This window comes from Microcaecilia unicolor, chromosome 14 (genome assembly GCF_901765095.1).
Source record: "Microcaecilia unicolor chromosome 14, aMicUni1.1, whole genome shotgun sequence".
Classification (NCBI taxonomy): domain Eukaryota; kingdom Metazoa; phylum Chordata; class Amphibia; order Gymnophiona; family Siphonopidae; genus Microcaecilia; species Microcaecilia unicolor.
Genome location: NC_044044.1, coordinates 27116869 through 27128020, shown reverse-complemented (window position 1 = coordinate 27128020; position 11152 = coordinate 27116869). Strand labels below are relative to the sequence as shown.

Genomic DNA, 11152 nt, shown 5'->3' with positions numbered 1-11152 from the left:
AAATACTGTCATGGAATTCCTTTGGTGGTTTGGCATGTTCATACTTACTCATGATTCAGAAAAAGTAACGGAAACTACTCTAAACTAGAAATGAGAGCCCCCCCAAAGGCTGAAACTACATTTCCCATGATGCTTTTGGCAGCAGTAGAACCAGGCCTCTTCTGTTGCATTTCATTGGAGTGGCTACTGCTCCTTCAAGATGGTGTGTACACAGGCTGCTGCTTGTGCTTATAGCATGGGCATGACACCACTATGTGAAACAGAAAATAAGCCTTTACAGACTAAATCTGTTCCTTTGTTGTAAGGGAACATGAACAGAATATGCTGGGGTCTTACCTGGCTATGGGCACCTGAAAGAATGAAGGTGGGATACAAGAGAATTCTCCCTACCTCAGGCTGGTTTTTCAGGCTTTCCACAATGGATATGCCTACAATGGCAAAATCAAGCTCATGCATATTCATTGTGGAAATCTCAAAAACCCAACTGAGTTGTGGCTCTCAAGGGCTGTGGTTGCCCACCCCTGTCTTAGAGATTCCTCTTTCCTTGAGTTTGCAATGAAATGGGTTAGACTAGAGAAACTCAGCATTCTTCTAGGACAGCAGGAATGGTTATACAGCCTAATGAAGAATTAAGGGTCTGCAATATGGCTTCCTGGCACAGGAGATAAGTTATTGCTCTGTCCTCCCTTGTGGAAAAAGCGTGGATAGGACCACCATTGTAATTCCAGGGTTCAGTCTATACAAATAGGAAATGTACATACTGGCATTCCCCACACATACAGCTGCAGCCATGTATTCCTTTTACTGAGACCAATGCTGGAACCACTCACTATGGCTGGTACTTTAAGAACAGCTGAGGCACACAGAGGAGAAAGCACTCCACTATGGTGCACTCCTGAAGAAAGGCAAGGCTGATGGTCAAGGGGTAAAGCCAGTAGGGTAAAGGAAAAAGTTGGCACTCAAAAGAAGCTGTAGGAATGGCAGGAGCCTACCGCTCTGCTGACGGATATGCAATGCCACAGGGCCATGGCCTGTCCCAGTTTAGAGATAGGCATATTGCGCCAACCATGAAGCACAAGGAAAAGGGAGCTGGTTTCAATAAGTGGAGAAATGTAAAATTAGCAGCTCCAAAGACTGGAATCTTTAGCAGTAGTCCACAGCAAGGTGGGTAGGTGTGACAGCACCAAACGACACCTCTCACTCTCTTGGCACCTAGGATCGGGTCTTCAGGCTAGCAGTGAGGATAGAGAGGAGGAGGGCTAGGCCAGTAACAGCAAGTTAGGAATAGATGGTGATGACTTCTGTGCCCCCACCCCGCACCAACAAGACCCTTTCCAAGCCTTCTGTCAGCACTTCCAAGAATTCCATATCTGGGGGTGATGGTCAAGGAGGAAAACCCCAAAGCAGTAGTCAGCTATGGGAAGAGAAGAGTATGAAAAGGGAAAGAAGGGTGACTGGGATCCCAGCACATGGAGATCTTGTATTTCTCATTACTAACATGCTGAATGCAGTCTGTACAAGTCTCATGAAGGGAAGGATACAGTTTTCATTACCCTCTGCATTCTTGGGAGGACCTGGCATGTTCAGCAGCACCAACCTTGCTTCGTGTGACTTGTTCACAATGACCTCATTCAACTTCACTGCTGTATGCATCCGTCGCACATTTGAATGGTCTCTAAGAAGGGATAAACAGTACACAGACACTTAGATAAGTGCAACTACTATCCTCACTAAACACCAATAATCCAGCTTTACAAAAACCCCCAGCATCCTGCCTCTTTTCTTCCCATCCCACCCCTTCACTGTAACCCAGAATGCATAGTCTCATGATCTCCTTCCCGTTTCCTCCTCAAGTCAACACAGTACTCATGCACAGCAGGTCACCCGTTCTTCTTTCACCCCCTGGACTCAGGCTCAACAAGTCCTGGTCATCTCTCCTCCCCTGGATTTCGTAACCCAGGACTCACGGTCGCATGCTAAGCAGGTCATGGTGCTCTCCCATTCCTAGGGATTTGCCTCGGCTATGTGCCCGTGATGCCAGGTATTTGTCCTTGGTCCAGGTCATATGTACTTTCTCTGCATATGTATCTGTGTCGTCATCCTCATCAGAGCCAATACTGGTCAGGCGCAGCATGGAGTTTCGATCCTTCACCAGCTGAGCCTGTGGAGGGAGAACAGCAGTGCAAGGCACCCTCTTATATTAAGCTTCATATACCATTGACGTTCACAAGAAAATCACAGCAGTGTACAATTTAAAAAAAAACCCAGGGTAGAACTGGATGCTGGTAACTTAACAGCTGGCTTCCTACCTATCTCAAAAAGTCCCAAACCCGTCTCTTGCTTTTAGCTCCTGCAAATAAAAAATGTTTTTTTTAAAGATAAACTTCCCTAATGGACCAAGCTTTGCCCCCTCAGTGCATACCTCTCGATCGCGATCTGTTTTGGAGAGACGCATCTGCCGTAGCATCTGAGACCGCTGCTCCATCATCAGTGTGCGTTCATAGGTGTAAGCAGAGATGTCACTGTCATGCTATAATGAGACACGTACAATAGAGGGACACTGTCAGGAGAAAAACCACACACACTGAACAAGCAAACTCAAAGGAGCACAACCCCATCCCCAATGAAGCTGGAAGAGACGGGCAGGAGAAGGCCTGGACTAGGTTATAATGGGAAAAGTGAATCTCTATCACATCCTTACCATCTCTACCACTTCCACTTCAGCCTCGATGCGCAGGTGATACAGGAACGTAGCCAGGTCTTTCTTCATCTGGATGCTGTTATCTTCCATCTGTGCCACTGTGAAGATCCGAATGTTGCACTTGCGCCAGACCTGACACAAGGGAGAGAATGCTGGAGAGCTTCAAGTCTCACTTTTACTCTGCCTATGTGTCCCCTTTCTTTGCACTTGGCTCACGGACCATGCACCTTGCTAATGTATCACCTTGCTAATGTATGGAACACAGATGGGGTGTACTAAGCCTACTGCTTATTCATTTGTGTGTTATAAAGAACATAATGGTTTGAAAGGTTGCTGTAAAATGAATGAAGGAGTAATAGCCTCCATCTCATGACCATGCATACCCAGGGCTGTGATGAGGAGGGGTAGTAATATCACCCTGCCCACAATGCTCCATGTACCCTGTGCTAAGGAAGAGGTGACAGCAGCACTACCTCTCCATTCTCGCTGCTCAGGTACCTTATGCTGCTTGAGGAGGAAAGGCAGCAGCATCAACATGCCCCCATCATGAACAATCCACCAGACATCAATGCTGCCCTCGGTGAAAGGCTCTGCGTTGCGGGGAAAAAGGTCAATGTTCTTGGCCACCAACAGGGCCAGACGGGCAGCTGTTGTCACTCGTACTGTGCCTGAGGGGCAAGGTAAGAAACAGGCTTAGAGGCTGCCAGAGTGTTTTGTTGGCCTAGTCCCTCTATTCCACCCCTGAACAGCACGTACCGATAAAAGTCTTCCAAGCTCGGGAGTCCTCGCTCTGTCGCCAGCCACTAGGCCAGCTCATGAGGACAGTGTTGTGTTTCATGCCTCCCAAGCCACAGGACTGAATGAGATGAGAGAGACCCTCTCGTAGCTTCTGGGCCACTACGATCTGGCAAAAGCCTTTCAGTTTCTCCTTCTCCATCAAGTGCTTGATAGTCTAGAATGAGGCAGGAAGATTTCAGATATGACTTGCAGGACGTACTGTGCCCTGTGCTTTACTATGTATCCAGCTTGTTTTGTTTCCTTTTACTTGAGACTTCAGCCTGTGATCACGTGCACATATGGGTAGGTTAGGGGAGATGAAGCATAGAGGAGATGAAAACCTCACGGCAATATTAAAAGAAGTTTAAATGTAGATTAATGAAGGGCATTACTTTACAGTGCTGCAGATAAGCTCTGACCTGCTCAGCGGCTAGCGATTCCCCATAGTTATCCAGAAAGTTGCCGACAAGGACTGAGCCCACAATGGTAAGGCCTTTGCCAGCTTTGAGTTGGGAAGTGAAGGTCAAGAGACAGGGGTGCTTTACATGCAGGTCCTCATCCAGCTTCAAGAGAACCAGCAACTGTGGCCTACCCAGACAGAACAGAGTTATTACTTGGGAGAAGTCACAGGCAGAACACAGCAAGGAAGTGTACTACATATGCAATGATATAACAAAACGTATTTGTACAGTGCTAATATATAGTTTGTAATCTCACTGGGGCTAAGAATTGCCCTGGGTACACAAGGCAATAGGAGATAAGGTGACTTGGTCAAGGTCACAAGTATAAGAACATAAAGCCATGCTGAGTCAAGAGCGAAGTTCATTGAGCCCAGCATCCTGACTATGGCCAGTCCAGACTACAAGTACTGGGCTGATCCCAAGCTGTACATTTGTTTCCCCATAGTTAAATTCCAGGGATGAACAATGACTCTCTCAAGTCTACCTGGCTAATAATGTTTATGGACTTTTTCCTCCAGGAGCTTGTCCAAACCTCTTTGGAATCCCGCTAAATTGGTCACCTTGCCCACATTCTCTGGCAACAGAAACCACAGCTTAATTTTGGCATCACAGTATAAAAACCAGTTTCTACAAATTGTTTTCAATCTGCTGCTCATTAATCATGGAATGTTGTCTTGTTTGTGTTCAACAAGTTAAACAACCTTTAACAACATAACTGTTCCACCCAACTTAACATCTGAACCCTGATTTCCAGTCCACTGCTCTAACCAGATTGCTCCTCCTCCTGTGTGGTGAAACACTCCAGGAAGTCCCTCAAGGTCACATACCTCCAGTTCTTGGTGTGTGGAGGTCCTTCCTCTAGCCGCAGCAGGGCAAAGCGCGCTGCGCTCAGAGACAGCCCCCGAATCCCATCTCCCCACTCCTTCTCTGCTCTGCAGAGAGAGAAAACAGTGCAAGCTTAGCCTGCAAAGCACCTCTACTTGTGAAATCTAGATCAGGCCTTAATGAGGCTACTTCCAATCCAGAAATCCTGCAGAAAGGTTTTCTTAAATCATACTGTAGCTCAGAGATTGTGTGTGAAAAATGAGAGACTGGCTTTATTTTTATTAAGCTTCACCCAGGGCAGTGTACAACAGGAGTGGTTTGACATAGCTGTTTCTACAGTCAGTTGTTTTTATAGCCAAGGGCACAGCAATGCATTCAAGCTGCTAACCCTGATTTGTGGTACTGCTTTTGCTGCTAATATTACAATACACCCACCCAGATCATTTTGTATTTTATTTATCTTGGGGGGGGGGGGGGATTTTAATTACCTTTCCAAAATTTGAGCTCAAGGTGTTATGGTTATAGTACCTATTTCCCTGCCCAAGAGGCTTCACTATCTAAGCTGTACCTGGGCAATTGAGAGCAAAGTGACTTGCCCAAGGTGACAGGAAGTGTCAGCAACACAAGCAGGATTTGAACCCTACCTTCTCTGCTTCTCAAAACTGCTGCTCTCACCATTAGGCAATTCCTTCACTCCCTGGTAAGTGGTTTTTTTTTTTTTTTTCAGCTCATTAATGAACCAGTGCTGGAATCCTGGTGCCATGAACTTTTATTCACCACTACCTGGGAATTCTTCCTCCATTTTAATAGACTATCGGTGGTCACAATGTCCATCCTCTTTCTCAACAGACTGTGAACCTGTCTCTGCAATAGTCACAGTCTTGGCTGACCCACACTGCAGAAAACCTAGTCTAGATTTGGTAAAGAGGAAATTCTTCATGGAATCATCAAATATTAACACTGATCTGGCTTCCCAAATATATTTTAAGTACCTCTTAAAAAAACGAGCAAACAAAAAAACATATAGCAGGAGGCTGACTCACCCTTGGTACTCAATGTACTTGTAGATCATCCCAGCAATCAGCATGGCAGCCATAGCATAGTACCATGAGGAGATGAACATCAGCGCCAGGCAGATGCTCATACCCAGGAAGGACAGCACCCTAGAAGAGAGGAGGCAGGTAGAAGGTCACAGCTTGGCATTCCATGACCTGCAAACAACTTTTTCCTAGCCCTGTTTACCACAGAGAGGATCTGACTTACTGATGATCAAGGTTGGTTCCCCCCCCCCCCCCCCCCCCCCACACACACACACATTGGCACCAGGTAACTGCACATCCTCAGTACCATAGATGCTGACTTACAACCTGTCCATTTCCTGTCATAACATGGGAGCTATTTTGAACTGACCTATAGCCTTCTGCTCTACCAGTAAGTAAAAAAACCAAGATGGTGGGGAGGGAGGCATTCCTCAATGACCCAGACAGAAGCCCTCCCCCCCACCAACCTTGCCTCCTTTATCATAAGTCGTCCTTGAGAATAAAGCTTTGACATCACATCTGGTTTGTGGAGGACTAAGCAAGGTTGCTTACCTGTAACAGGGGATCTCCGTAGACAACAGCAAAAAGCATCCACGCTCATAGGCGACATCATCCAATGGAGCCTTGGGTGCCAGAATAGTTCTTCAGCTTAGAGATCTCTGCACATGCATGGGAGTTCCCATGCTGCCTAAGTCTCCCTCAGTCCACTACAAAGCTAAAAGAGGAGAGACATGTATTGAGGGGCTTGGTTGGCAGGGAGGGTATGGCTGCATTTCCCTGTCGTTTATGGAGAACCCATTACAGGTAAGTGTTGAGAATTGCTTTCTCTGTAGACTTACTAAGGAAATGCAGGCACACTCATAGGTGAGTCCCAAGCTAAGGGCCACCCACTAACAGCATTTGACAACTGTTGGCCCATACAGTTAAATACAAAAAGGTTACGAAGAACTGCTTGTCCAAAGGCTGCAATCTTGTGCTGAGGAACAATCCAGGCAGTAACGATTGGTGAAGGTATGAACGGAGGCCCATATGGCTGCTTTGCAAATATCCATAATGAAAGCTGATCTAAAAATTGCTATGGAAGCAGCTTTCGCACCAAGTTGGTGAGGACCCACCTACCCTGATAACTGAAGGTTTGAGTGTAACACTTGGATATGCAATCTGAAACCCAGTTGGATAGCGTCCTTTTTGACACAGATGAGCCTGGATTGTTTGGGTTATAAGCTGTGAAGTCTTGTTAAGTCTAATACGATGTAGGTAATACAGCAAGTCTTCTACAGATCGAAGCGTGTAATGAAGTTTCTGCTGGAGATGAACAAGGTAGAGGAAAGAAGGTAGTACAATGGTTTGATTCAAGTGAAACAGTGATACGACTTCAGGTAAGTGTGAAGGAGCACCGAATTGAAGAATTGGAGGGTAATGCACCAAGGGCTGGAGTCCACCCACTCTTCTTGCTGATGTAATTGCTATGAGAAAAATAGCTTTCCAGGTAAGATTTTGTCATGTGGTCGAGGCTAAAGGCTCGAATGGTTCCTTCATAAGACTGGCAAATACTACAATAAGATCCCATGCTGGAAGTGGTGCTTTCAGAGGTGGTTTTATATGCATGAGGCCCTTCATGAAGCGGGATACAATAGGAATAGCAGCCTCTGGCCTGCCTTGGTAGAGCATGATAGGCAGAGATAGCAGCCAGATGCAGACGTAGAGGAAGTCTGAAGACCAGAATCTAATAGGTGCATAAGGTTTGGAAAATGATGGGATCTAAGGTCCACTCATGAGGATTTAGTTTCCAACTGAGTGAATCTGCTAACTGGTTGAACTGACCAGGGATATATGTTGCTTGAAGGGTGACATTTAATGAGATTGCCAGGTTCCAGATCTTCAGGGCCTCTCCACAGAGGCATAGGGATCCCAAGCCCCCTTATTTGTTTACATAGAACATGACTACATGACTGTCCTTACTAATACCATTTTTGCTTGAATCCAATGAGAAAATGCTTTCAGCGCATTGAAAATGGCTCCAAGTTGTAGGATATTGATTTGTATATTTCTTTCTAGTGAACTCCATAGACCTTGAGTTTGAGTGCAGAAAGTACATAAGTATTGCCATAATGAGAAAGACCAAAGGTCCATCAAGCCCAACGTCCTGTTTCCAACAGTGGCCAATCCAGATCACATATATCTGGCAAGATCCCAAGAAGGTGAGCAAAATAGAATCAGTGTCATACACAAAGCACTGAAGCGGCTGCAGGAGAGCTGAATTAATAGTGTCCTGAGGAGCACTTGATTGTGCATGGTGTGCAGGATTAAGGAGGGCATTGGAGTTTTAGTTAAATTTCTGTTTTGAAAGGACTGGTTCCTGAGAGGAGCACCAAGGTGGAAGCTAACTTTTTGAAGCTGCTGAAGAGCCCTTAATTTTGGATTTGATACCGTGAGATATTCCCTTGTCAGAAATGAATGTGCTTTTTCTTCTCTTTGTGCTTACTTACAGTTTGGAACACAGAGTGAGAAGGAGGAGGGGTGGACCTTGAGTCCTGATCATGCTGGGCAGAAGATCCAGAGCCCCCATCCACGGTGGGAGATGTTGCCATGACACGAATAGAAAACAAAAGTGAAAATAAATCAAGTGATTAAAATCACGGATTACTGTTTGTCCCAAGAAAAACAAGACGACTTGCAGAAAATGCAAGAAGAACTGACAAAACATTTGAGAGGAGACCTGAGGAACCTGTGAGCGTTACCCGCAGATGTTAAAGACTGAGGGGGAAGAGGGAGACCAAGACGACTCCTGAACATGTGCAGAGATGTCAAATTCAGAGATCACTAAGCTGAAGAACTTCTCTGGCACCCAAGGCTCTGTCGGATGATGTCACTTGAGTGTGCCTGCATTTCCTTGCTAAGTCTACAGAGAAAAATCTGATCCCTTAGAATGCTGTGCAAACATTCGGTACACAAAACCCAATATTTTATTGAGGTGTCTTAAAAACCAAGGATGGAAAACCTGTGCCTAGAAGTGGCATTGGTGGGAAACTTAATTGGCACTAAGGGGAGCTACAATCTTCCCATCTACAGGGGCATCTCTTATGAAACTCCTAGGGGCCTGCAGCTGCGGGGGGTCAGTGTCTTCCAATACATCACATTAAACCATGTCTTCGAACAATGAGATCCCACCTCTTTACCCCCAACAGTGAAGAGAACATACCAGTGGTAATAATGGAAGCGTGGCCTCCAGTTAGGGCTACGCAGGAGTGTCTGTAGTGCACAAGCCAGATTGACAAAGAGATAGCACATCAGAAAGAACCTGAAGAAAGGAGAAGAGACAGCAAACATTAACTTCAAGAACTTCTGAATTGACACTCCCCTCATGGTATTCACACAGCCAAGCAAAGGGCTCTAACATAAGCCTGGTGAAAGCACATACATGGAGAGAATGGGTGCCACGAGGTCCAGCGAGGCAATAAGAATCCCCAGCTCGGCAATAGCAGCTGTCAGCAGCAGTGCCCAGGTGGGTTCGCCGTTTGCTTTCCCATGTCCAAAGACCTGCAGGGATGGACAGAAACCAATGCAAGAGAAGAGAAATCAGAATACTAGGAAATGCAAGACAGCCACAGCCAGAGCATGAGGGGTATGCTATTACCCGCAGAAAGGGGATGATGTTGTCCTTGGCGATGGCCTGCAACAGCCTGGGGGCTCCGGTGAGGCTTTGTAATCCAGCTCCACAAGTAGAAAAGAATGAACCAATGACAATCACCCAAGGAGAGGGCCAGGACAGTGTTCCCACTACGAGGTTCCCATTCACTACATCCCCAAACCTACCAAGAAAGACACACACAAGTCAGCTCAGTTACACTTGCAGCACCTTCCATGCTGGCTACCTGATGAGATGTGACTAGGCATCCCCACAGAGAAAAGATACTCACTTATCTCTGAGAACCACCCCTTCAATACAGGCTCCAAAGAAAATCACATTGCTGAGATCTGAAACATGAGAGGGTCAAGGAAAATTAACTATGGTCAGAAAGTCACAAGCTTAAGGGGGTTAGGAGGAGGTCTCTGGTCCTGGGGAAGAACAACAGGGAAAGTATCAACACCTATCCAGAAAGCACTCATCTCAGAATCGGGGAAAGGTTCAAGGCTCAAAGTGACAAAAAGAAAGGATACAGACCAAGGATGTGGTCAGGATGGCCAGAATGGTTCCAATGGGGATTGACTTCTGAGCATCCTTTAGGTCTCCGGATCGGTTTGACCCTGCCATAATCCCTTCAACATTGCAAGGAACAAGGGAAGAAAAAACAAGAACCATGTGGTATCTCTGAATACTGTGTTATCTTTGCCTGCCTTCCCTCCTCACATTCCTCAGAAGTTATGGTGTCTGTTCCCCTCCTCATCTCTTCTTTTCAGCAGTTCCTGTATCTGATTCCCTGGCTCGTCTTCTTCTGCCTACCCCTCACTTTTATTATCCCTCACGACATCTACCAGTACAGTAGCTGATGTAACTCTGCCTGCCCTGCTACACTGTCACCTCAGTCTCTCCAAGCACTACTGCTGATGGTATCTGGAGCAGTTGCCTTATGCGACCTCCTTCCCAGTTTACTATACCTGTTACCGAGGGAAAGAAGATCCCCACCAGGAGAGTGAAGGAGGTGGTGATGTCAGCCAGGACATACTCGTGATTGGTGGAGCCTACAACCTCTGCAGATGGCAGGAAGGCTTTCTCAATGATATCCCCTTTCTGAAGATAATTACTCCACAGATTTTCTGCCAAAAGAGATGAAGAATCAGTGATGGACCTCTCACAGGCTATCTTCTTATCTCCGACAGTGCTGCCTTCTGTCTGCAACTGAGCTCCCCCCTCTTACCTGTGATAATGCCACTGCTCATGCCTGGGATTCCCTCTAGCTCTGTCACGTTGTTGTGGATGAAATATTCGTCACAGGTGGTAGTATTCAGCAGCTCACTCACATGGCAAAAGAAGCCCCACAGCTTCGTGGGCTCAAGGGGATCAGAAAGATTAGCCCTTTCCTGAAACTTAGCACAGGTATCAATCTGGCGCCGCGACAGTGTGCGATTCCCAAGAAGGCAGACCCTGAATTTGATGTGAGAATACAGAAAGCAAGAAAAAAAAAAGGGGGGGGGGAAGGAGGATATAAAGCCAAAAAGATACAGCTTAAAATGCTTTATGAAATCCTCACCATTATTTCTGTATTTGCTTTTCTCAGCATTTTTATGTATGTACAATAATCAAAATAATTAAATAGTTAAAAATATTTAACACTTAAATGTGTTCCAATTTATCCAAATTCTATAAACAGCTCTTATGTTTCAATACTTCTTCCCCCCCTCCCCCA

General features: G+C 46.0%; 1 protein-coding gene across 1 annotated transcript in view; it reads right to left on the bottom strand.

Annotated features, from left to right (window-relative positions):
- Positions 1 to 11152, bottom strand: part of SLC12A6 (solute carrier family 12 member 6) — a 41065-nt gene continuing 29913 nt past the window's right edge. The window contains 17 exon segments of the mRNA XM_030186321.1: positions 1 to 1370; positions 1542 to 1675; positions 1968 to 2161; positions 2423 to 2530; positions 2702 to 2833; positions 3200 to 3369; positions 3458 to 3653; positions 3898 to 4066; positions 4767 to 4871; positions 5808 to 5927; positions 9007 to 9105; positions 9226 to 9344; positions 9442 to 9616; positions 9725 to 9782; positions 9966 to 10064; positions 10404 to 10562; positions 10664 to 10890. Of these exon segments, the coding sequence (XP_030042181.1) occupies positions 1279 to 1370; positions 1542 to 1675; positions 1968 to 2161; positions 2423 to 2530; positions 2702 to 2833; positions 3200 to 3369; positions 3458 to 3653; positions 3898 to 4066; positions 4767 to 4871; positions 5808 to 5927; positions 9007 to 9105; positions 9226 to 9344; positions 9442 to 9616; positions 9725 to 9782; positions 9966 to 10064; positions 10404 to 10562; positions 10664 to 10890 (2356 nt within the window). The 3' untranslated portion in view covers positions 1 to 1278.